This window comes from Podarcis gaigeae (assembly GCF_964106915.1).
Source record: "Podarcis gaigeae genome assembly, chromosome: 10".
Lineage (NCBI taxonomy): Eukaryota > Metazoa > Chordata > Lepidosauria > Squamata > Lacertidae > Podarcis > Podarcis gaigeae.
In genome coordinates this window covers 54460736-54486322 of record NC_139686.1, presented here as the reverse complement: position 1 = coordinate 54486322, position 25587 = coordinate 54460736, and the positions used below count along the sequence as shown (strand labels likewise).

Sequence of the window (25587 nt, the reverse complement as noted above, 5' to 3'; positions counted from 1 at the left end):
AGAAAAGTGAGGATATTGAGGAAGAAAATCTAAAAGCTTTTCAACCTAGTATCAAAGTAAGTAAATATAATATGATGAAAAAAATGTAGTAAAGCAAAAAATGAAAGGTAAAGATGAACTTCAGCAAAGGAATCTGCATTGTGAATTAAAGGTAAAATCTTTGGTTTCATATTAGCCACCCTGTCATTTTTTGTATAACTGCTGTTGGATTACTGCAGGGATAGTCAGCATGGCTAACAGCTAGGGGTGAAGGGAGCTGTAATGCAAAACAGATTTAAGACGGCTCATTGGCTACCTCTGAACTAGTGTAAAGCATTTTGTAAATGACTGCCCTTAAAAATTGCTTGGGAACTGCAGTTGGTTCAGAATATAGTAGTGTAATGGTTAACTGGTAAGTGCTAGCTTTATTGTATTCCATCAATGCTACAAAATCTGCATAGGCTACCTATGCATAGGTTACCTGCATAGGGACTAGGATACAAGGACAGCTATGAGCATGCGCAGTCTATAAGAACTTCCTCAGAAATCCGTCTTAGAGTGTCTGCTCTTTTATAGTTGGTAATTACTGTTTTTTAATTATGAACTGCTTTCATGAGTCCATACAGGAAAAGCACATAGAATTACAACGATAACGGATCAGTAATGATTTATGGTTAATAAAATAATGGAAATGAACTGTAGTTAAAAATAAGTAAACTATGATAACAGTGGGGAATCTGAAGCCTACGGGCCTATAATTAAGCCCAGCCCAAACCATGCCAACCTGCCACACATCTCATATTATATGTGATGTCAGGTGCGGGCAGGTAAAGGTGTGGCTGCAAATGAACAATCAAGAGTTTTTAATTGTTCCTTGGCAAGTAGGGCTCACTAACAACACCAATCTGCTGACTGGTTTCTGAGAGAACCCTCTTCAGAGTTCTTAGTGATTGACAGATTGATGGACATTTCTCCCCCTATAATACATTGGCAGCAGTCTGAAGCAAGATGTTTCAGATAAAAAGCCATTCTTAGTGTCTCCCACAAGAGGACCCTAGAGTGGTATTTTTAACTTTACAACACAATCCTATGTGTACATACTCAGAAGTAAGTATCATTTTGTTCAGTGGAGCTTACTCCCAGGTAAGTAGTACAAGACTTCCGCCTTAAATCTTAGAAAATTTATTTGTATGTAGACTAAACAGTAAGTGGGAAGTTTAATTTTAAAATTAGTACATTCTTTGCATTAGGGAGAATCTTCAGAGGAAGATGCTGAGAAAGAAGATGACGAAGAGAAAGATGGGGGGAAATCAGAAGTTGTTGATAAAAAAAGGATATATATCGGGAGCCCTCAGAATCCCCAACAAGATGGTGCTGTTAAAAAGGGTACAAAACTCAAATTTTCTTTATCCATATCACAGATTATAATCTTAATATCATTTTGGAATTTCATTTCAGTCACCCGCGTATTTAAAAATCTGAAATACAGTGACTTGTTGCAAGCATTGGTCTCAGTCTGCCCTCAGACAGCCTTTACCTGTGTACCTGTCTACCTCTAACCCCGTGGTTCCCAATGTGGGTCCCACGGGGAGCAATTTGGAAGCTTGTTTAGACCAAGTTAATGGTCTTCCATTAGGCTTCCATTAGGCTTCCTCCACGTGAATAGGAGTTCACTTTTTTAATAATAAGAATTATATGTCACGGGGGGGGGGTGCATAAGGATTTTAGAGATGCTTAGGTGGGGCATGGCCAAAAAAAAGGTTGGGAAACACTGCTCTAACCTGTCCAGGGGATGGCATGGCCGTCAGCTTCTGCCACCTTGTGTTGCTCTTGTAGAACTCAGCAGAAAGGAGAATGGGAACACAATAAGAATGAGTTGACTGCTTTCAATTGAGTTTAGTTCCACCGACTGTTGGTCGACCTGTCCAATGTCCAACCAGCACTACTGGTTGCAAGTATCAGCAAGTCAGCAGAAAAGCGTATTTATTTGCGGCTAATGCTACTATAACAGCATAATCCTATGCATGTTCTCCTATAAGACAGTGCACTCCAGCTCAACCATCTTGGTCAAAATAAGGATACCTAGACATAGTGACACTCTGCAAATGTCTTTGGCATTTGTATTTTATCCTAAAATGCTATGACCACCCCCCTTGTCTATCATATGGCCATGCACTCTCAATGTTCACCCACTAGATCATAAACATTTCCCTACTCATCCCTGATTTGTTCTGAACCAGGTGCTGCTTATTTCCTGTCTTTCCTGCTTCAATCCATTTAAAAATTGCTTTGCCTTCTTTTTAATTTTAAGTCTTAACTGTCTCGTTCCATCCTGGTTCAAATGGAGTCTTTCCTTTTGGGCAGACCCAGTTTGTCCCAAAAATTTCTCTGGTGCTAAACAAATCCAAAACCCTTTCTTCCAACACCACTGTCTCATCTGCATGGTTCACCAGTTACAGCCCATTTTGGACAAATATAACTTGCCATGGTACTCCAATCTCTGGTGACTTCCAGATTGCATTATCCCAATGTATTCTATGTCGGGCTGCCCTTGAATCTACTCAGAAGCTTCAAAATGCAGCAGTCAGATTACTGGCTGGGGTTCCCTTTAGAACTCATATAACCCCAGTTTTAAAGGAGCAGTATTGGTTGCCAGTTTGTTTCCAGACCCAATTAAAGGTGCTCACATTCGTTTTTAAAGTTGCTTAGGCGCAAATATCAGAAAGAGTGTCACAATGCAGTTAAACCGATACTGCGATGAAATGAATACTAGTACTTTCTCTAGCCAAGCAAATGCTCAACTCAGCTTTGCTGCTTTGTCACTTGCTGTGATGGTTTGTCAGCTGGGGCAGCCCTCTTGCTTGTGACGGAAAATTTCTTTTATAGAGAAAAATCAGTTGATCTTTTATTTTGTAGCTGCATTGACATTTGGAATGTATGAGGAAGAGGAAGAATCTTCATGGACTTCAAAGGTAGGCTACTTTGCACTACTGACGGGGCTTTCAAAGAAACATTGCTCTTTTGAGCCTCTTCTTGATTTCCTTATATATTATCCCATATGGGGATTGAACTTGCAATCTTGACATTATCAGCACCACACTCTAACCAACTCAGTATGTTCTATACTTTACATACTTACTAAATCGTAGTGCATATATGTGAGGGAAGAGATCATAGGTAAGCTTTGGAAGTGTAACATTGAATAGCAGAATATGCTTTTTTTTAAAAAAAATATTTTTATTAAAGTTTTCTTGGTTTACAAAGGTATGCGCAATGTCTCTTTTTTCAAGTTACATTTTCCATAAACTAGTTTCATTTGTTGAGACATGGTAGATGAGTTGCAACCAATGTATCATGGAGAAGCTGCCATACTGAGGTCACCAATAATGGTCCTAGGAAATGTTTGGCTGCAAGCATTTGACCCTGCTTGAGTGAATTTTGTTGTATGAGAACAATGGGAGATATGTTAATTTCTATATGTACGCAATTAATTCGTTCTGCGAGTTTTTTCGTCTTGCGAATTTTTCGTCTTGCGAAGCACGGATTCCCATAGGAATGCATTGAAAATCAAACTTGCAAGACGTTTTCGTCTTGCGAAGCAAGCCCATAGGGAAATTCGTCTTGCGAAGCAACTCAAAAAACGAAAAACTCTTTCGTCTTGCGAGTTTTTCGTCTTACGAGGCATTCGTCTTGCGAGGTACCACTGTAGTATCCGGCATTCAGTCACAAACCTGCTTTACACCATTAAAATTATTGGTCCAGCAAACTTCCCACAGTGGAAGAGGTGGTCGTCTCACATGAATCTAATTACTTCAGTTAATCATCATAGCTAAGAGTCCAATTCAGATGTTTCATCTTTCTTTTTTGGATTATCTTTGTTGCAGCCAAAGTCTGATAAAGCCAACTTCAAACATGATGCTGATCCTCAGAGGGCAGAAAGCAAAGAAAAGCAAAAATCAGGTAATGCGTTCTATGATAAATTATTTGGAGGAAAATACACATTTTGTTTACTACAGTCATACCTTGGGTTGCAGACGCTTCAGGTGGCGTGTTTTCGGGTTGTGCACCGCGTCAAACTCGGAAGTACCGGAACAGGTTACTTCTGGCGCATGCACAGAAGCGCCGAATTGTGACCCGCGCATGCGCAGACGCAGCGCTGTGGGTTGCGAACATGCCTGCCGTACAGATGACGTTCGCAACCCGGGCGTCCACTGTATCATTTTCAGCTGACATACTTTGTATTTTTTCTTCTTTCAGATTTACTGGAAGAACTTGGACTAGACGCTGCAGATGATCTTGAAGGTTCTTAGCTATTTTTATTTGTGTCATGCACTGAAAATACAACAATAAACTATCCTATGCTTCTGAAGGAAGAACTTAAGGCCACCATATATTAGCTTAGTCTCTCTCAGGGCAGGTGTCAGGATCAGGTCAGCAATAATTCACAAGGTGTCAATGAAGTTAACTCTTTATTCAAAGAAACAAAACAGCTCAGGCCTGGTGAGCACAGGAATACTTCCCAGCAGGTCCTGCCCTGATGAGGCAGTTGCAAGGATTGAAGATCCCTGCCTTCTCATAGCTTCCTAAGTCTCCTCCTTTCCTGGGTCCTCCTCAAGCAATCTGAGGCTCCTTTGTCTTGCCCGTCTTTGCTCTGCCTGCTTCATACCTCTCCAGTTCTGGGAGACCAGGGAGGGGGAGAGCTGGTCACAGCGGGAGACTCCCAGGCTTCTTCAGCATCCTGCTTCATCTCTACCTTTTGCCCCCCCCCCCCCAGCCCGCTTCTGCTTCTGCTTCTGGTCTGTTCTCTGTCTCGGACTCTTCCTGCTCACTAAACCATGCTACCTGTTCAGCTTCTGACACCTCCTCCTCTCCCTCTGACAGCTCATCATTTTCCCACCAACAATCCCCAGGTTCTAAGCCTTCTTCCCTTGCGGGTTCCTCAGCTGGTTCCTTTCACCACTCCTCTGCATCTAGGTAGTCCATGACACACTGTCAAAAATAAGAGAGGGATTCCCACCATTAAGTTCTTGAGAAAAGGCAGAAAATGTGGCCTTGGTACATTCTATGCTTCCATATACAGATGACCATGTTTCTCTTGTGAGATGCATGAGCAAGTATTGTAAACAGAAGATCCTTGCATAGAAGGCTACCACTGAAATTCCTAAAGAAGAGCTGTGGTCATCCATTTTGCAGAGATGAGTATTTCAACTCTACGGAGCTTTCCTTTGTTCATAATAGGCCATAGATCTTTTTATCCATAAATTGAAAACATATTAGGTAATTTTGGTCTGTTTTCTAGAACAAGTAAATGTGTCATGGCGTTTACTTAAATACAATGCATTTTGAACTTTCTAAAACTATTCTGACTTTATCAGATACATCTGACTGGGATTCTACCAGTAATTCATTGAGGACTGTTCCTCCTGCTAAACCGTTTAGCTCTCTGATGCAAGATGATGCATCTCTACTACAATTAACTAAAAATGATGCTGCAAGCAATACCGATGTTGCTGGAAGAGCAGAAGAGTTATCTGATGTTCGAACAAGACTTGCTTCAAAAGGTAGTTGGTTTCATTCTTTGCAATGCCTTACAATTCTATTCACAACTCATTTGATATTTAGTGGGCCCACTTAACAGAGTTGTGGAGTGCAAGGTTTGAAACTGGGTTAGTTGTTTTAGTTAGTTCTGGTTCTAATCTATGTTGAAAAATTAATTTTAGTGCGAGTTGGTATTTGGAGGGACGTCCTAACCACATTTTCCTCCCATTTTTTGGATTACTGCTGGAAATATTCTGTCAGTGCTGAGTGCCCTGGAATGTTATTTGATTACTTGCATTGGAAGTCTGAATACTTCTCAGTTTAGTACAGCTAACTTGTTAGGGTTTTTTTATTAAAAAACAACTACTATCAGAAGTGTTTATACTATCTGGGTTTTCTGTGGAGTACAGTGAATCATAGAAATTATAATAGTTAACACACATTTTCATGTAATATTTTACAGATCAATGTAATGAACAAAAAGGCATGAAAGAATTAGAAAAAGATGAGAACAAGGTAAGTATTTGAAAACAGTACACAAGTACAAATGAAAACATTTGAATACTGAAACTGAATATTGTTTCTTATGTAACTGCAATAATCCTTAAGATTATTATTTTTTAGTTTTTCAGTGATTTTGAAGGTAAATTGATGAATTTGATACCTTCATCATCTCTGCTTCCAAACTCTATGTTTTTTTCCTACTTGTTAATTTCAGCCAGATTTCTCATCACTGCCCATTCTCTATTTCTAGAACTGTATTGTGTTTATTTGAATGGGAACTCCCTTAAGGCTCTTGGTTTCTGTGGTCTCAACACATTTATAGATCCTTTCCTCTATGAATGAATAAATGAAAGAGGTAGGGTAAATACAATTATTTTTGAAAATATGGACTGCTGCATGTCAAATGTTGAGCATAGGAAATAATTAAAAGCTATGCCACTGATAGAAAAGTGTATTTAGAAAGACTTTTAGCAGCAAAATGGCAATTACTGAGGAATTCAAAATAATGGACAGACCTTTGCAGTAGTCTAGCAAATCAATGTTTGTATCATTCTTTCACATGGAATTACTTGGGCGTATTACTTCTTGGGGTCGCAGAAAACCACAGCCCCACCAAGAGAGATTCCCCAGCCTCCATTTTACCACAGAAGTACTTAAACATACAGTGTCAAAATTTCTCCAGTAATATTCAAGTATCTTGTAGTTTCACAAGGCAGGAAGATATGTATTTAGAATAGATACTGAGCACCCTCCAGTGATAGCAAGAAATAAATTACAGCTCCAATGAATTTCAGTACCCCTTCCTCCTTCGGGAGCCAGATCCAAAAGTGGAGATGTCTCAACCCTCTGTGGACCTGTCTTTGGATCATAATGGTTCTTATTTGTTGTGTATATTTCTATCCTTTCTATCCTTCCCTTTTGTTGACCATGTGGGAAGTCATTCGGTTCTGTGGTTTGTCTGGTTCCCTTCGTCCGCTGTTCTGCCCGACACTTTGCTCTTCTCCCAATCATTCCCATGTCTTTTCTAGGGTCTGTTTCTTCCTGTCTTCAGTGTTTCATCCACTTGTTCGTTTCCTCCTTGTGTTCTCCCCTTGTTTGAGGTTTTTGTATCATTGTTTCCTTAAGGTTTTTCCATGGGTGGGGATGGATGCTTGTTTCACATGAGTGTTCACAGAGCTGAGCACAGTGTCTTAAGAACTGAACCTTGTCCGAGTTCAACCGTTGCCTCATAATGGGAAAGGCTCTTCAAAAGTCTTGTTTTTCCCATAAACATAGATCGGATCGTTCCCATTACCTGTCTGCTTCTTTGGAAGCTGCACCAGCCCTTCAGCCACAACTAATGCAGTCATTATTTTCCATTGTTTTGCAAGTGGCTATGTGTGGCTTGCACAGATTCCCTGTGATAACCACCAGTGCCAGTTCATGCAAGTGGTGACAATGGCTGAAGTGGGAAGTGTAACAATGGTGTGTGAGTCCTCAGCTTGGGAAGAAGTTGTGACCTGTTGAGTATTCCTATCTATCTGAATACATTAGATTTGCTGAGTTCTAATGGTTTTGAGAGCCGTGAATTCTCAAAAGATTCACAGCTCTTCTCCAGCTTCCTCAGTTATTCTTGCTACACAATAATTGAAAATCTGTACAGGGAATACTTAATATTAATACTTGGATTTTTTATTTTACTTTATAAATCTGTCCAAAGCGATGAGTTTAGTAAATTACACACACACACACGTGCACAAAAGGAAGAAATATATTTCATTTATTATGATGCTGCAGTCCCAACATTTTTGTTAAAAAATAAAAGGCCAACACTAAATTCCTTCTTATAATATTTGTAGCATAATTATTGGTTATCATTTGCTAATTCTTCTTTGTCCATACTTGCTTGCATAAGGATATAAATATAATAGGCACATCCAACTCTATAGAGAAACCACCACCTGAAAATCAGACTGAGAAGGCAGAAATTGCACATAGTTGTGATGAAAAGAAAACGGAAGCAGCTGTTTACAATGCAGAATCAAACAATAAATACAATCATTTGTATTCAACACTCTGGGAAGAAAGATATGAAAAAATGTGGGTTGCAAGTGAGAAAAGGGAAGTCAAAACACATTTTAAGAGCATTACAGCAGAACTAAAGCAGATGTTCGGCGAAGTTAATGGAAATGAGAGAATATGCAATACTACTGAGGAAGGAATATCGCAAGATGGCTTCAGTGGTGTATTAGAGGGTACGAAAGAATCACCGTCACCTCATCTGTCTAAAGGTACCATTGGTATACATGGAAAGAGTGATGGAGAGTCAAACTCTGTGATCACAGAAATGGAATTCATTACTGAAAACACAATTTTATATCCCCAAAATTCCATTTCTCAGAAGCCTCTTTTTAAACTGTGTAAGAATGAAAATCAGAATATTGAGCAGCATTGGAACACATATGATGAGGCATTGTCCAATAATACAGGAGGTACAAAAGTGAATCTAGGTGAAGAAAGGAGTGACAATACAGTTGAACACTTGGAAAGAAATAAGAGTGGAAAGACTTCAGCTCCAATAACAAGTCCCAATTATTCACCATTGCATACTTGTAAAGACAGTGTTTCAGATGCAACTTTTAAGACTGCATTCATCAAGCAACCGATCATGACGGACGATTCAAACTTACATTTTGATGTAGCAAATGAAACAAGTAGAAAAACTCTACATAGTTTTAAGACTGTTGTAAGTGGTTGTAAAGATTGGAATACTGAGATTGGAAATAAAGCGAGAAACTCTGAACAAAGCTTCCATCAAACATCAAAAAAAGAACTGGATAAAGAATTGGAACGTGATGTCGCAAGGTTTAAAAATGAGGTAGGAATGCTGCAGATAGTGTTCCTGGCTTTGGAGAACGAAAAAGCCCAACTGCAAAAAGAGGTAGAGGTGTACCTGCTGCTTTTCATTCTTTGATCTTTCTTGCACTTCAACCATCCTGTTCATTTTAGCTCTTCAGCATTTATTGGAAAGCCCTCTTTTTAAGCTTCACACAATTATTCTTAAGCGGATCACGAAGGAAGAGATATATGCTTTCATTCCATTAGACGATGATTTTAACAATTAATTCACCAATTTGTTTTTATCATGTATTTTTTCTTTTTCTTTTTTTGTATTTCTATGCTGTGAACCACCTTGAGATCTACGAATCAAGGGCAGTTTACAAATGTAATAAATAAATGAATAAATTTAATAGTTGACTATACTAACATGAAAAGGCTGTAAATAGGTGCAATGGCCTAACAAATTCACTGCACCCATTTTAAGCAGGGTAAGAATTTGGGCCAAAATGTGAAAGTGGCTTCTGAACAGGGTATTGATCAATATTTCCATTTACTGTCATTCTTGCTTGGCACTCTTCACTTTTGCTGTGTGAAATGTTACTCTTGTAAGATTCATTTTCCTCATTTATAGTATTGTTGGTCACTTTTCTAAATAATATTTTATCTGCTTTCACTTAAATATTGTGTGTTTTTTTCTGTCACTAATACATGTATTCTTTCATTACTACCTGTTATGCAATACAAATTCTTATTAACTTGCAAGCTTAGTAGTGTGTGTTTTCTTTTCAAGGGTGAAATGGTTGTTTTGCTGGAGTGTTGAGCAAAAAAAAAGAACAATTAAAATTAATTGGCTTTCTACTTGCATTCTGACAAATATATTGACTTGTTTGTTTTAGGTTGAAGAGGAAAAAAGGAAGCAGAAATGGGAGGAAATGGAGGTCATTGGAAAAAAAGAAACTGCAAATGTTGGGAAAAAACTGGCTATGAATATTGAACAAAGGGATCTAAAGCCCTCAGAAAATGAAGGTGAAATGATGGAAGAAAGTCAATTAATGAGCAAAATTTCCTCAGACAGAAAGGGATTACTTACAGTAACTTTTAAGAAGTGAGTATGAATAATAATATACACATCTGTATTCATATGAATGTACTGAATGAGTTTGCACAAGGAGATAAGTAACTATACAACCATCTGATGTAGACTATATTTACATCTCCTTCCTGGACATGTGAGAGCATAGTTCATCATTTTGAATTGAAATAGTCATACTGTTGTAGTTAGTAGCATTTAGTTCTAATTTTCCTCAAAGAGTCCCAAAAATCATCTGCCAATAATTTTTCCATCTTTAAGTATGTTATGGTTTCATTTTTGTCACTGTATAATTTTTTTGTTTTGCTACAGGTACATTTGTTTTAACCCAGTGCAAATTATTTAAGGTAGTGTGGCTTACAATATTTTCCTGTAGCTTCTTAAATACTATATTTTTTCTGCATTTGAGGGAAAATCCTATCGCCAAGGTGAAGGATGTAGAAAAAACTGAAAATAAAAAATGGATTTCAAAGCAGAAAACCAGTCAGGAGATTATTGAAAATCTACATGAACTTCATGATGACAGCAGTTTAAGTGAAGCATCTTTGGAAGAAGAGAGGTACTAAAAGCCATAATGTTGTTTGTTTACAGGGGTCAGCAAACTTTTTCAGCAGGGGGCCGGTCCACTGTCCCTCGGACCTTGGGGGGGGGACTATAAATTTTTAATTTTGGGGGGGGTGGGGGGAGAACGAATTCCTATGCCCCACAAATAACCCAGAGATGCATTTTAAATAAAAGGACACATTCTACTCATGTAAAAACACACTGATTCCCAGTCTGTCCACAGGTCGGATTGAGAAGGCGATTGGGCCGGATCCGGCCCCCGGGTCTTAGTTTGCCTACCCATGGTTTAGAACATTAGAATTATAGAATTGTAGAGGGTCATCTAGTCCAACCCCCTGCAATCCAGGATATCAACGTGGGACTTGAACCCACAACTCTGAAATCAAGAGTATTAAGCTCTACAGACCGAGCTTATCCCACCATTGAATGCATGTTACTTGTTTGGTGGGTGTAAAAAGCTCTGTTATTTGATATATTTAGCCAAGTATTGCATCTCCAGATTTACCAGAGCCTTCCAAGTTCTCCTGAAGAAGCCTTTGCAATTATGTGTTCATGTTGCCATTTTGCATTTGGTTTAATTTTGAATTTGCCAGAGCTATGCATCAGTTCTCTGTGTATCCTGAATTATCAGGTGATTCAGGATGTGTTCTTATATTTTTGAATCTGTGCCTGTAACAAAGTGTCTCAAAGCCTCACAGAGACTCCGTAAGATTCCAAGTGTCTCTGTAGTCTCAACTCAAACGCCTCATTATTTCAGGAAGCTGACTCAGGAAATACCCAGAGCTTAAGAGGTGTGGGGATCATTTGTTTAGACCAGTATTCAACAAACTTGGGTACCAGCAGTTGTTGGACTACAATTCCCATCATCCCTGACCGCTGTTCCTGTTAGGTAGGGATAATGGGAGTTGTAGTCCAACAACAGCAGGGGCCCCAGGTTTGAGAAACACTGGTTTAGATACACAGGTCTAACTTTTAATCACAGTTAATTATTTCCTGAAAGGGATGCGGGTGGCGCCGTGGGTTAAACCACATAGCTTAGGACTTGCCGATCAGAATGTCGGGGGTTCGAATCCCCGCGACGCGGTGAGCTCCTGTTGCTTGGTACCTGCTCCTGCCAACCTAGTAGTTTGAAAGCACGTCAAAGTGCAAGCAGATGAATAGGTACCGCTCTGGTGGGAAGGTAAACGGCATTTTCGTGCGCTGCTCTGGTTCACCAGAAGCGGCTTAGTCATGCTGGCCACATGACCCGGAAGCTGTACGCCGGCTCCCTCGGCCAATAAAGCGAGATTAGCGCCGCAACCCCAGAGTCGGCCACGACTGGACCTAATGGTCGGGGGTCCCTTTACCTTTACCTAATTATTTCCCAGGGCACTCCAATCACAGTGATCTGTTGTGGGACAATTAAAAGCTGTGTTTTAAATGTGGATCTATGTCTGTCCTTATGCAAGTCAATAGGGACATCAGAGTTGTATCCCCACAAACTAGCAGCCTCCTCCCCTTTTTACCACTACTACCCTGAACCATTAGAGTAGCAGGATCATTGTGTGTAAGAAGGTGACATTTCCTCTACCCTAATTTCTTGGAGTTCCATACTCACACCTTGCCCCTATGCTTCCTATTGTACCCACCAAAAAACAGTCAAGGGGATGACCATGTCTGCAAAATGTATCTGGTTCTGATAGAAAAATGAAAAAGTTACATATTTTTCTTTCAATTAAAACATCAAACTTTAAAGCATCAGACTTTAAAAGTGCCTTGCACGCACCCTCACGCTGGGTTTATCTGCCTAAAATTTGACAGGCTTCTGCACTTTGTTGGGGCTGCTACAGGGGCTGCTAATTTCATCCACTTAAGTTAAAATATATGTACTGTTTTTAGATTCCTCATTATAGTGAATGATGGGGAAACAGTTTCGTTTTTAACAGATCTAATGTAGTTCCAGATAAAGAGCCTAATTAGAAACACACAAAGTGGCTCCAAAACAGACTGAGCTGCTGCCCAAAGACACAGATACAAAATTTGTGTACATTTTTAAAGTTAAATGTAGTTTACTTGCAACACTTTCATACTGAAAAGTGTTATGTTTGTTTTCTAGACATCAAGCCCGAAATGTGAATGAAACAAAAAAGGTACTGTAAAATAGGCTGTCAAAATTTTACCTTAACTTGTAAACATTTGTACAGAACTATAAGTGGCAAGGATATTTTCACCAATTTTTGAGGAAGAAAGAGTGGCCACACTCATGACATGCTGATCCAAGGTTTAGGATAATGTGCAAAAGCAGGAATGAGTTATAGCAAGCCTTGGACATGCATATTCCCTGGATGTGTGAAGAGATGTCTGTGTGGAAACAATCTGTACTTGGTGGTTGCTAGCAAAATAACTGTTGCAGTTAGACACTAATAATGTCACTTTCAGGAAGTCAGTTTAATGATTCAGTCAGACCAATAAAACTTTATGACTTCTTTTAATACAGAACTGGATATGAGCTATAATAAAGTTGTGAATGAGGGGCAAATTATGCCAATATTCTGGTCATGGCTATATAGGACTGTTAAAGAAATTGGGAGAGAAGAAGTGTGGGTACCAGCACCTGGAGAGTTAGAAATCAGCAGCACTATTAGGAAAGCTAAGAGCTGTTTGAAAGTTGTTAAGTAGGCAAGTTCTCAGCTAGCTTTCCGCCTAGGGAGAGCCAGCTAATGACAATATAGGTGTACTGCTATTATGTATTCAACTAAACAAGGTAAAATGCTTTGGCATAAAATCCAGAGACTGTTTGGAAGTGGATGAGCTGACAGAAAATGTGGCACAGGGGCATCATGTGGTGCCCTCCATGTGTTATTAGACTACAACTCCCATCAGCCTCAGACAGCATAGCAAATGGTCAGTTTCAGTGGGAGTTATAATCCAGTATTTGGAAGGCACCATGTTGGCTACCCTGGATGTAGCGCAAAGATGGGTTTGTGTAACAAGCTAAACCCTGGTTTGCTTGCATATTGGACACCAGGCCATTGTTTAGGACCAAACTGTAGATCTGTTCGCATGTGGACAAGAGGGGAGGATCATGGCACCAAGGTCAAGGACAGTCATGCTTCTCAAGTGTTTTGTAGTGAAATAACCAGCATGTGAACTGATCATGGTTTGATTTGACTGAATTGTGCTGAACTGAGCTATTGCTGTATTCTTGAAACACTATTTATGGCCTAATAGTTAAAAAGAAATGGGCTGATTTGTTATGATGTTTTACTCTATTTGATTATGTATTTATTACTCATAGATCTATAGAGCAATGGGAGTTGCCAATGATTTTGATGACTTAACTCCATCTTCAGATACACCTACAGACGATATTGAGTTACCTACTTCATTCTATAGAGAAGCTATGATGTTGATAGAAAAACTTAGTTTGGATAGTAAAGGTAAGCACAGTGCTATTGTTACCCATAATATTCAGAACAAAATAAATTTAACACCCAGCAGTGTCAACCTGCTTGCACAACTTTTGCTCTTGTAAACAAGACTTCCTCTCCCCCTATTTTACCCAGTATGCCCCTAAAATCTAAATGGCAGGGTAAAGGTGGGGCCATCTGAATATGTCCTCCTCTGGGTGATTTGCAGTAGATCAACAAGGATTTTTAACTCCTAGCAATAGCAGCAGAAACAAAGCAACCACTCATCAGGGAATTTGGACCAAACAACTAGCAGTATGTTGATGACATTCAGCTCTGTCTCTCCCTTCTATAAGTGTTAGAAGAGGCAGTGCAGGTCCTGAATTACTGCCTGGGGACAGTAATGTGGATCAGTAAGTTGAACCTTAATCCAAACAAGACTGTGGTCCTGTGGGTGGGTAATTCCAGTGTCTGAGATTTGGTGGAACAGCTTGTTCTGAACAAGGCTGCACTCTCCTTGAAGGAGCAGGTTCATAATCTGGGTGTGTTCCTACAGCCATCATTGTCACTTGAGGCCCAGATTCTTGGAAGTGCAAGTGCATTTACAATACATGTGCAGCACAGTCCTCAACACTGCGGTGAATTCGGAACCCTAAACTTACCAGGAATTCCTTGTGTGAATCACACCTCAAGAGTACAATCAATATGTGTGTTTTTTCCAAGCACATTTTTCCAGGGTATTGACATAAAGCTATACATCACTCACTTTTTCTTGTTGCTATGAATTAAAATTTTGAACAAGTAAGTTAATACTACACTGTTTCCCCTAAAGCAGATTCTGTGAGTCTACTGAAAATTCAAAATATATGTCATGAATATGAAAGTTTAATTGAACGTGAAAGAGGATGTTCTATTCATCTTCGAGGAAAAGTAAAAAAAATTGAGAATGAGAAAAAAGAGCAACAGAGAATACTGGAAGAAATGACAGAAATGAAATCTACACTGGATCATAAAAAAGTTGAATGGGAAAGTACTATCAGCAGTCTCAAGTAAGCTGTCATAAAAAAATTCAATTCTGATGATCTAAAAAAAATAAAATGGAATCAGTTTTATTAGATACTTCTGCTGTAAAAAGTTGGAGACTTCCTAGGACGGAGTCAGCATTGTTAAGCTAAGGTTTGATTAGAGTAGCCTATTCTTAAACTGGAACAACATACAGAAATGGCATCACTTGATGTCTGCACATTGTCACATTTCCACAGGGACCTATGTGCTTACGTCCAAAATCTGTAGGCCGAATGTTGCTATCAGTGTGCAAATGTTTTATTACTTAACTTCTGTTTTTGTGTTGTAAACCACCCTGAGATCTATGGATGAAGGACTGTAAACAAATTTAATAAAAATACCACAAAGGTCACTGTGTAAACATTATAGTCTAATGAACAGGTGGCTGGAGCAGGGCAAACAAGCACAGCTCCCTCATGCACATAGCCTCAAACATCTCTTATAGAGGTATTTTAACCTAACATTAAATGCCTGCCTCTGTATTCATACACGTCTTTCAAAATGGTTATTTGCCAGATTTTCTTTGAAACAAGAAGAAGAAAAGAGGACAAGTGCTGAAAGGTTGTACGAGGAAAACCAAGAACAGTTAAGGAAGAAAGAGGAGCAGTACTATAAACAAACAGAAGAAAAACAACAACTTGAGTTAATGCTGAGAAGTCTGGAAATGGAATTTAGAACACTGAAAAACCACTTGAAACAGGTTAGATTAATTTGGAAACATTAAACTGTAGAGTTGGAAAGAACCCAAAGGGTTTTTAGTGCAAACCATTGCAATGCAGGAATCACAGCTAAAGGCAATGGAGAAATAAAGTAAAAATGCCTATGAAAGTACTGAAAACTTTTTTAACAGCTTGGATTTGTAGTAAGCATTTGTCTGAAACTACAAATTTAACTATTGTACTCTCGTGTTATATTTGGTTGTTTACAAAGAATATGAACAGAAATCAGTTTTTTGTGGTAGGAAGTTCTTACTCATATTCCATTACCTCTGAGTCTAACATAAATTGGTTTACAGGGTGATCCTAATTATGTTTACTCATGATAAAGTCCCATTTAGTTCAATAATATTTACTTTGGGCTAAATATAGTTAGAACTACTGTCTTAGTAACAAGCATTATTTCTGAACATTAAATTTGGCCTGGGATCAGTGCTTGAAATACAGCTCACCATCACCACCAATATTTTGTGATGCATCTCCTTAGCTCCTGTCTTAGAAAGCTCCAGAGATGACTTAATTTGTCTCCATACTTCTATTCAGGGACCTCCCATGCCTCCCTACCTTAAGCTACCTTACTGTACTGGCTGGTATCAAACCATCTATCCTGTGATTCATTCATGCAGATCCCAGGCAAGATCTCACTTTAACTAGTTGCTTGCCTGCCTGTCCTTGCTCTGGGTTTTGTCAGCTGATGCCAGAAACACACTCAGAATTCCGGCTATCTTTGAATCTAGGTACATTTTCTGGTCCAGGCAAGTGGGAACAGCTTTGCTAACTTGGGCTATGTTGGAATCCAAAATAACCCTGACTGCAGAAACAGCACATTCTTGGACTCCTCCCTGTCTTGTCTTCCTTAATTCCTTGCTGCAATTTAACTCTGGCACACAGAAGGGGTGCTTTCTGTCTTGTTGTGGTGGAACCTGCAGGTCTAGGGGCAAATGGCGAACTTCTGCTGCTGAGAAAATGCATAGCCTTAGCCAGCTTCTTTGTGAAGATCCAGATTGGATAAAATCAGTGTATAGATTTCTGAAAGAAGTTATGTAGAGTTGAAGGGGTGTTGAGAATACATTCCCATGCAAAACAAGGCAAACCCATGTGAATATTATTTTGTCCACAGTGGGAAAGCAGACTAGTACAGAGAGGTTGCTGGCCAAAGGGATCTTGACTAATGAAAGCAATAATTCACTGTGCATCACTGATAAGCTGTAGCAGATGATTCTGTTTCGGGAAGGTTTTCTGTTTGGTGAGCCTAGCATAGGAGGGAGGGCTGAACAGAGATTGTTTCTCCCTTTCTGGAGAACTAGTGAGTGCAAAAAAATGAAGATTTTTCAGATCTATGCTTTGTTTTGCAACAGGTGCCAATAAATAATGCTCATGAGAAAGTAGACCTAGTTATTCTATTTCAGCAATAGGGACTGTGTCTTATGAGGACCAATAAGAGACAGTGAAATTGGAAGTCAGGCAGGAGGTGGAGCTTATGGGTCCACTTCATGAGCATTATGGACCCCTTTACTCCCCCACTTCATAATTCAAGTGTTGATTTTTCTCTTATTTGATTTCTCCATTTAGCCAATAACATTGACCTACCTATTTAAAATGTCAAACTATTCCAGGTACTGAGGAAAATAGGGATGGGCTCCACATTCATGTCTTGGGTTAAGTTGATGTATTCTAAGCCTACTGTTTCAATATATGTAAACAAAGTTCCACTAGAAACCTTTAGGTTAAAAAGAGTGCTTGCTAGGACTGCCCATTCTCTCCCTTATTATTTAATCTATTTATCAAACTCTTGGGTGAAATCATCCAACCAAAATTTAGGAGTAAGTATCTAAAATTAATTTTCTATGTAGAAGTATTGCAATGATTGCCAACCGTTTTGGGACTTAGGGGGACATTTGTGATTTTGAGAAGATGCTGAAGGGACCAGTCAGAAAATGGCCCAATACTAAATCGCTGCCATTTCCAAAAGAGCAGAAAAGGAACATAAAATGTTTCAAGTGTGGGAAAATCTGTTTGTTTTATTTTAAATAGAAATGCAATGCAGAATCTTTAACCAGGTGGCCTATGTGCCAGCTTACTCATACTGATGGTGAGCAGTTCAAGACCGCAGTTCTCTCTTCTTCTGATTTAAAAAGAATCACCTTGGACTGGACAACCCTTTACATAGGAGACACTTTCAAATAGAGAACTGTCTACTTTTAAACATGTATAAGTGGTATACGTGTCTACTTAGAAATAAATGAGAAATACATTTTGAATAAGGTTTACCCTCTGATAGGTGTGCATACGTCAAAGAGAGTGTAAGCTGAGCAGTCATTGTACACAACAACCAGCCCATGGTCAAAATTCTAAATAGTATATGCACTCTTGCTACTTTAGCATCTGTTAAAGACATGAATGAAAAAACGTGACTTCGAAAGATCCAGAAAGGCTGCCTAAGGCCTATTTTATGACAATGTTTGATCTCCTAAATACCAACCTGATAGAATACCAAATACCAACCTGATAGATATAAATATTAAATCCCCTAATTTACGTAAAAGAAATAACTGATAATCAGTAAGCATGTTTTGCTTAATTAGATCTTACTATTTTTGTTGCATTTAGCTTAAATGTTTTAGGGAGCAAAAGGAAAATAGACTTTTAAAAAGTTTAGTGACCTCATAATTAACTAGATAGGCCAAGTGTTTTGTGATGTCAGCTGAAGCTCAGAAGGAGAAATGGCTATGTCAGTTCTGTAATAGACAGCTTTACAGTGCTCATCCATATTTTAATGTTTACACTGTTTAAAACAGTATGCATTCTCCTCGTTTGAGTTCAGTTTTAAAGATTTTTGCCCCTTTCTCTTTCCTTTTGATACTGAAGAAGCAGCATACTTAAGGACTTTTTGTTATTTGCTTGATACCTTGAGTCTGAATTTCCTTTCACAAATAGTTTCATGCTTCTAGGTGGTATGTTAAACTGAACAAAATGTTTTAGTAGAGTGAGAAAATGCAAAATACTTAGATGACATTGAAAATGTTTGGTCATCTGCCAAATCTGATTACTGAAAATTGGTCATTACCAGCATTCAGAATATGTAGGAGTATTTTTATCTGGTGCCTATGAAGGCTGGGGTAAGCTACCAGCTGTATTCTGATTTTAATAGAATGAAGAAAATTGACCAACCTAATCAGGAATGGATTTCTTCACTTTCTAGTTATCCTCGGGGCAACTCTAGCACTTACCTATTGGGCAGAAAATTTACATCTGGTAGATATCAAGGAAGCTTGCTTCCTAGTCTTTCCTTTTCTATTCCTCCTGTGAGAGAAAGCATTTTAGGGAGGATCAATTCCTCATCAAATTCATTAGATTTGAGTTTCAAGGAAACGCCTCAGGCAATGCAAGACCTTGTGAATGCTGTTCGACAAATGGTAAGCTTGTTCAGAAAAAATACAAACTCAAAATTAATATGCAAGTTCTAGGTTTTTTCACAGCTTACGTATTTTGAAAAAAGGTAACATGTACTTTCTGTTCTTACAACAATAGTATGTGCTTTGAACTCCTTTCTTATCAAACAAAAGAAGATACTTCAAAAAAATTAAACTAATACTCTTTCGAAAATATGAGAAATTGAGAATTTCACCTTAATTTCTGTTAATTCCATAAACAGAATAAATACCTGGAAAAGCGATTATTACGTATAACGTTCTGTGCAGTGACTTCTGTTTTTACTAAAAGTTTTCACTTTTAGTGTATTTTTTTAAGGACAGCTGTGTTCTGAATTGAAATGTGTGTGTTTTTTAAAAAAATTGTATATCGTTCTTTTAGATATCTTTAAATGCATTTTTGTAGATTGAAGAAGAACGCAATGAAGCCCAGCAACAGCTGTCACAAGAAAAGTCTGCCAGAGCTCTGCAAGAGGGTATTTTGAATAGTCACCTCTGGAGGCAGAAGGAATTAGAGGAAGAGTTGAAAAAAACAGCAGCTATACAGTCAGAGGTATCCATTTTATCAAATCCTTAAAAGTGTAAGAGAGTTAAGCGCAAATATTTTTCCAAGACGCACTAGCACAGAACAGTTCTATAAACTTACAGGACAGTAAAATTTTGCTTTGAGTTCACTTTTACTAAACCGGGATTTCTTGCAGCAAATTTCTAAAGTGTGAGTATGCATTCTTGCACTCATGGATATACTGTATTGGCCTGAATATAAGCTGCACCTTTAAAATTGGGGGGGGGGGAGAGAAAATACCCAAATATAAGCCACTCCATTCCTTGCTGCTCCTGGCTGCATAGTGGGAGGGGGGGGAGGAGCCATGCTGCATTGCCGACGGACTTTCCCCTTCCTTGCTTGCTCCCTTCCTGGCCTTGGGGGAGAGGATGGGGGGGTACGCGTGGGACAGGCACTGCTTTGCCACACTCCTGGCTGTATACCCTAAGGTCACAAATATAAGCCGCATTTTAACTTTTCACAGTCGGAATTTGGGGGGAAAGTAGGCTTATATTCAGGCCAATAGGTAAAGGTACCCCTGCCCGTTCGGGCCAGTCTTGCCAGACTCTAGGGTTGTGCGCTCATCTCACTCTATAGGCCGGGAGCCAGTGCTGTCCGCAGACACTTCCGGGTCACGTGGCCAGCGTGACAAGCTGCATCTGGGGAGCCAGCGCAGCACACGGAACGCCGTTTACCTTCCCGCTGGTAAGCGGTCCCTATTTATCTACTTGCACCCGGAGGTGCTTTCAAACTGCTAGGTTGGCAGGTGCTGGGACCGAACGACGGGAGTGCACCCCGCTGCGGGGATTCGAACCGCCGACCTTCTAATTGGCAAGCCCAAGAGGCTCAGTGGTTTAGACCAAAGCACCACCCTTATCTGAAAGTAACCATCTTGTGACTGAGTGGAATCCAATGAAATTTCCAGGCCTCGCTTGAATCAGAGTTTATCTAAGTACATCTTCATTTGTTCTAGAAGAACTAGGCGCTGAGGTTTTACCCACAGTGCCACCCGCGTCCCTTATATTCAGGCCAATACGGTATGTCAAAGAACTCACTATGTTCTAGTTACGGTTTCTTGGTACGCTTAAAGACCTTCATTTGTCACACTTTCATGTGGATTGTATTGTTTGTGCATAAGCTTTAGTTAAACATGATTTATATCTGTATGCAAGATATTTCCAGGTGTACAATAGGCTATGGGATTGGGAAGCAATTCGAAGGGGTTCAGGTTCCAGAGAGGTCTCTCCTGAACCAATGAGCAGATCAGATTATGGCTTGCTTCTGGAATTTGCACTCCACCAAAATCTTTTAGTCTTTCTTCTTCCTCTTTCTTTAACAACCACTGCATAGGGGAAAAAACATGGATCTATAAGAGCAGCCATGTTTCTTTCCATATGCTGTACTTGAAGGTGGCTGTTATCACTAGTTCTCTCAAGGTAATTGCAGCCCTTTTTACATCTTGCATGGCAACAACTATGCTTCCTGTCTGTTCCAGCTGGTAGATATCAAAGATGTCAGCTGCCTTGTGGCTTCCTGTTTGTGGAATGCCCTCCCCAGGGGGGCTTGCCTGGTGCCATCATTACATATCTTTAGGAGCCAAGCAAAGGCATTCCTCTTCTTCCAGGCCTTTAGCTATTTAAAGCTGGTGGGGGTATTTTTTATTTTTTTGTTATTATGCTATTTATTTTTTGAGGTTTTATCCTGTAATCTGCCCTGTGGTCCTCAAATGAAGGGTGGAATATAAATCAAATAAATAAGTATATAAATCCATGATAATGATGAGGAAAATAAAAGAATTTTGGAAGATTTTTTAATTAACTTTACCTTATGTTTGTAAATCATTCAGATGACTGATAATCATGCCCAAGAAAAGGAACTGTTAAATAAAAATCGAGTGCTTGAAGATGAACTAACAGTGTTAAGATTAGAGCTTGAACACATAAGAGTCAAGCACCAAGAAGAGGAAACTAGATATTTGGAAGAAAATGAAGCTTTGAAAGAAAAAATAGAAGAACTTAAAAAGGAGCTGAAAGTAAATGAAGAAACTTTGACTCAAACAATTTTTCAGTACAATGGACAAATCAATTTATCAAAAACAGAAGTTGCAATCCTAACATCCAAATTAGAGCATTTTAAAGAAAATAAAGAAAGATTGGAGGGAGAACTTGACTCAGTTCGTTCCCGCTCAACTTCTGCTGCTCAGGAACTTGAACGATGCCAGATATTGAAAAATGATCTTGAACGAACACTGCAACGAGAGTGCGATGAATGGCTTCGCTTGAAAGAGAAACTGAACCATGATCTATGTCATCTACGAGAAACCAACAATGGCATGTCTGAGCAATTAAGAAAAGCTGAAAGTAAAGCTAATAGTCTCGAACACGAACTTCATCAGGTAACACATAGTCTTAGAGAAAAAAGCATGCAATTAGAAAGCGTTCAAAGGGATTTAAATCAGGCACACTGTCTAGTGAAGGAACTCGAGAATACACGACAAGTTGACAAGGAGCAAATGAACAAATATGTGGTAAAACAGGAATCTATGCAGGAACGATTAGCACAGCTCCAGAGTGAAAATCTTCTACTCCGGCAGCAATTTGAAGATTTTCAAAACAAGGGTATTATCAAAGAAAAAGTAGTGAGTGATGTCCAAGATCGATTCAATGATATTTTCAATAAACTCAGAGCTGATACCGAAAAACAAGTGCAGATGAAGGAAGAGGTAAATAAGGAATTAATTGCAAAATGCAATAATTTGAAGGAGGAAGTCTTGAAATATGAAGCAGAAAAAGCAGATAGAGAGGTAAGTGTGATATATTCAATCAGTGCATCTCTAAACATTAAAATAAAAGTGATGCAATCCTCTTAGCCACTAGCAAAAGTCTGATTGCATTAACAAATCTCTATTTGCACCTAGCAGTACTATGGTTTGACATGGAGAGCTTTCTGCAATTGTCTTCTAAATGAGCCTTATCCTCAGATGTTAAAATTGCACACCGTATAATACTGTGGAATATAGTACAAAGGGGAACTGCATTTACAACCAGTTTGTGTATTTAAAACACTTGGATAAGTCCCTTTTTAAATCTTTACATTCGGAATAAATAGGAATGAGTGCTAGCTAGAAGCAATTCGCATGCGCTGTCCAAAGTTTCAGTTGGTATTTAGTCTGAAAGAAAATCTATTGCCAGGTGCAAGAGTTTTGTATGAATCATGACTTGAGAACTAAAGAGGGGCTACTTCATAGAGATTCAGGGCTTCTTGGCTTCAAAGCAGGATCTCGCTGGATCACCCTGAACTGAAACAGGATCCTCTGAAGCACTTTGGGATACTTTGGAGATTTTATTAAACACTGCAAATGATATTCTGCAAAAAAAAATCTCTACAAGCTATAGGCATTTAAATCACTTTTTTCTTTTCTTAGGGTACAATAAGGCAACTTAAACAAGAACTTGCAGATTCTCTTAAAAAACAGTCCATGTCCGAAGCTTCATTGGAAGTTTCTACACGTTATCGTATTGACCTAGAAGAGGATAAGCAACATCTTCAAAAGGAGATAGACAGGATGAAATTCAAGGTATGATTAAAATAGTTTATTAAATGTTGACTAATATGTCTTCAGCCTATTATTCGCTTTTTAAAATGCTCATTTTGAGGCAGAATAGTGGCATGGGAGTGCCTGATCACCTCATCTGTCTCCTGAGAAATCTCTATGTGGGACAAGAAGCTACAGTTAGAACTGGATATGGAACAACTGATTGGTTCAAAATTGGGAAAGGAGTATGGCAAGGCTGTATATTGTCTCCCTGCTTATTTAACGTATATGCAGAATTCATCATGCGAAAGGCTGGGCTGGATGAATCCCAAGCCGGAATTAAGATCACCGGAAGAAATATCAACAACCTCAGATATGCAGATGATACAACCTTGATGGCAGAAAGTGAGGAGGAATTAAAGAACCTTTTAATGAGGGTGAAAGAGGAGAGCGCAAAATATGGTCTGAAGCTCAACATCAAAAAAACAAAGATCATGGCCACTGGGCCCATCACCTCCTGGCAAATAGAAGGGGAAGAAATGGAGGCAGTGAGAGATTTTACTTTCTTGGGCTCCGTGATCACTGCATACAGCAGTCACGAAATTAAAAGACGCCTGCTCCTTGGGATAAAGGCGATGGCAAACCTAGACAGCATCTTAAAAAGCAGAGACATCACCTTGCCAACAAAGGTCCGTATAGTTAAAGCCATGGTTTTCCCAGTAGTGATGTATGGAAGTGAGAGCTGGACCATAAAGAAGGCTGATCGCCGAAGAATTGATGCTTTTGAATTATGGTGAGAGTCCCATGGACTCTTGAGAGTCCCATGGACTGCAAGAAGATCAAACACATCCATTCTTAAGGAAATCAGCCCTGAGTGGTCACTGGAAGGACTGATCATGAAGCTGAGGCTCCAATACTTTGGCCACCTCATGAGAAGAGAAGACTCCCTGGAAAAGACCCTGATGTTGGGAAAGATTGAGGGCACAGAGGACGAGATGGTTGGGCAGTGTTCTCGAAGCCACAATAATGAGTCGGACCAAACTGCAGGAGGCAGTGGAAGACAGGAGTGCCTGGCATGCTCTGGTCCATGGGGTCACGAAGAGTCGGACACGACTAACCGACTAAACAACAACAGTGGCATGTATGAATGGAGGTGGATATAATTTCAACAATGTTTGTACCTTTATATAACCAATCTCGCTTCAAACAGAGATTCAAAAGGGTTGCACCATAGAAATGGACTAGATTTCATTTCATTCCATCTGGTGTTCTTTCCATGTAGGTATTTTAAAGCTGATCTGTATAGCCAGGGGAGACATAGGAGAACTGCAAAACTGTTGGTTCTCCTGGAGCTTCCAAGGTTATCCTCTTGGCGTATCTGTTAGAATTGGAGATTGGGGCACCCCTTAGTGTCTTTGGTAGACCTGCCATGCAGAATTAATAAATAATTGCTGCTAGCGGCTTCAGAGAAGAAATTACCTTCTTTCTCTCACTTCATAGCAACTTTGTTCTAGTTCTATAGTCAACTGGAAACATGATAAGCATATTACCAAGCCCCTTTAGCCAATCATGTTCTGTTGCGGTTTCTTTCTTTTTACAGTTGCAGGAGTCAGAAGAGCAACATCTTCAGTCTGAAAGACATATTCATGAATTTAAAAATACTTTGAGTGACAAGGAACAAAAATTACAAGATCTGGTGGTAGAATTAACAGGAACAATTAATTCTAAAAAACAATTAGAAGACCATATACAGAGGTAAAATATACTGCCACTGTGTGCACATTGTATTTTAAGCATGTGTTGAAATGAAGAGCTGCTATGTATCAAATGATAATGTTATCAAATAGCAGTGTTTACTGAATTGTATTTGTTGTGAAAACTTACACTCAAACGTATATAGAATATATATATATATTTATTATGTGTTGCCTTGAAACTTTGGTTTTTATTTATTTATTCCCTTTAAGTCTTGAAATAGAAAATGCCAGACTGGAAGCAACAGCTGCTCAACAAGCTGGTCGAATTGAGATACTTCAAAAGGACCTGCAGAATAGTGTCTCTGTAAGTCATCAGTCATTGGGAAAGGAGAGGGTGATGGGTAGGAAGATTGTTTCTAGATGATTCCAGCAACTGTCAGTTGTTCATTATTATTATGATAAATTAAATTTATTAGTCACTTTATCTTGCCCAGGGCAACCCAAAGCAATTTAAAAAGACAGAAAGGAAAAACTCCACATAGATACATTGAAACCAAGGGAGAAAAGAAATACGTTATAAAAATCCTTAAAGGCCACAGATAGTTAAAGGCCAAAGGCCTGGTTATAGAGGAAAGTTTTTGCCTGGCACCTAAAGATATATATATATATTGGTGGTGGTAGGTGGGCCTCCTGGGGAGAGCATTCCACAAACAGT

At 39.1% G+C, this 25587-nt stretch overlaps 1 protein-coding gene across 5 annotated transcripts in view; it reads left to right on the top strand.

The window, feature by feature from the left end:
• ANKRD26 (ankyrin repeat domain containing 26) overlaps nucleotides 1-25587 on the top strand; it is a 59675-nt gene that overhangs the window by 14039 nt on the left and 20049 nt on the right. For all 5 annotated transcript variants that reach the window (XM_083698870.1, XM_083698871.1, XM_083698873.1 and 2 more), the window contains exons 11-28: nucleotides 1230-1365; nucleotides 2896-2951; nucleotides 3864-3939; nucleotides 4237-4281; nucleotides 5355-5540; nucleotides 5981-6033; nucleotides 7916-8941; nucleotides 9738-9946; nucleotides 10341-10490; nucleotides 12591-12624; nucleotides 13773-13914; nucleotides 14717-14933; nucleotides 15466-15649; nucleotides 19503-19649; nucleotides 21487-22443; nucleotides 23065-23217; nucleotides 24776-24930; nucleotides 25143-25236. In XM_083698870.1, the coding sequence (XP_083554996.1) occupies nucleotides 1230-1365; nucleotides 2896-2951; nucleotides 3864-3939; nucleotides 4237-4281; nucleotides 5355-5540; nucleotides 5981-6033; nucleotides 7916-8941; nucleotides 9738-9946; nucleotides 10341-10490; nucleotides 12591-12624; nucleotides 13773-13914; nucleotides 14717-14933; nucleotides 15466-15649; nucleotides 19503-19649; nucleotides 21487-22443; nucleotides 23065-23217; nucleotides 24776-24930; nucleotides 25143-25236 (4020 nt within the window). The remainder of the gene's footprint in view (nucleotides 1-1229; nucleotides 1366-2895; nucleotides 2952-3863; nucleotides 3940-4236; nucleotides 4282-5354; nucleotides 5541-5980; nucleotides 6034-7915; nucleotides 8942-9737; nucleotides 9947-10340; nucleotides 10491-12590; nucleotides 12625-13772; nucleotides 13915-14716; nucleotides 14934-15465; nucleotides 15650-19502; nucleotides 19650-21486; nucleotides 22444-23064; nucleotides 23218-24775; nucleotides 24931-25142; nucleotides 25237-25587) is intronic.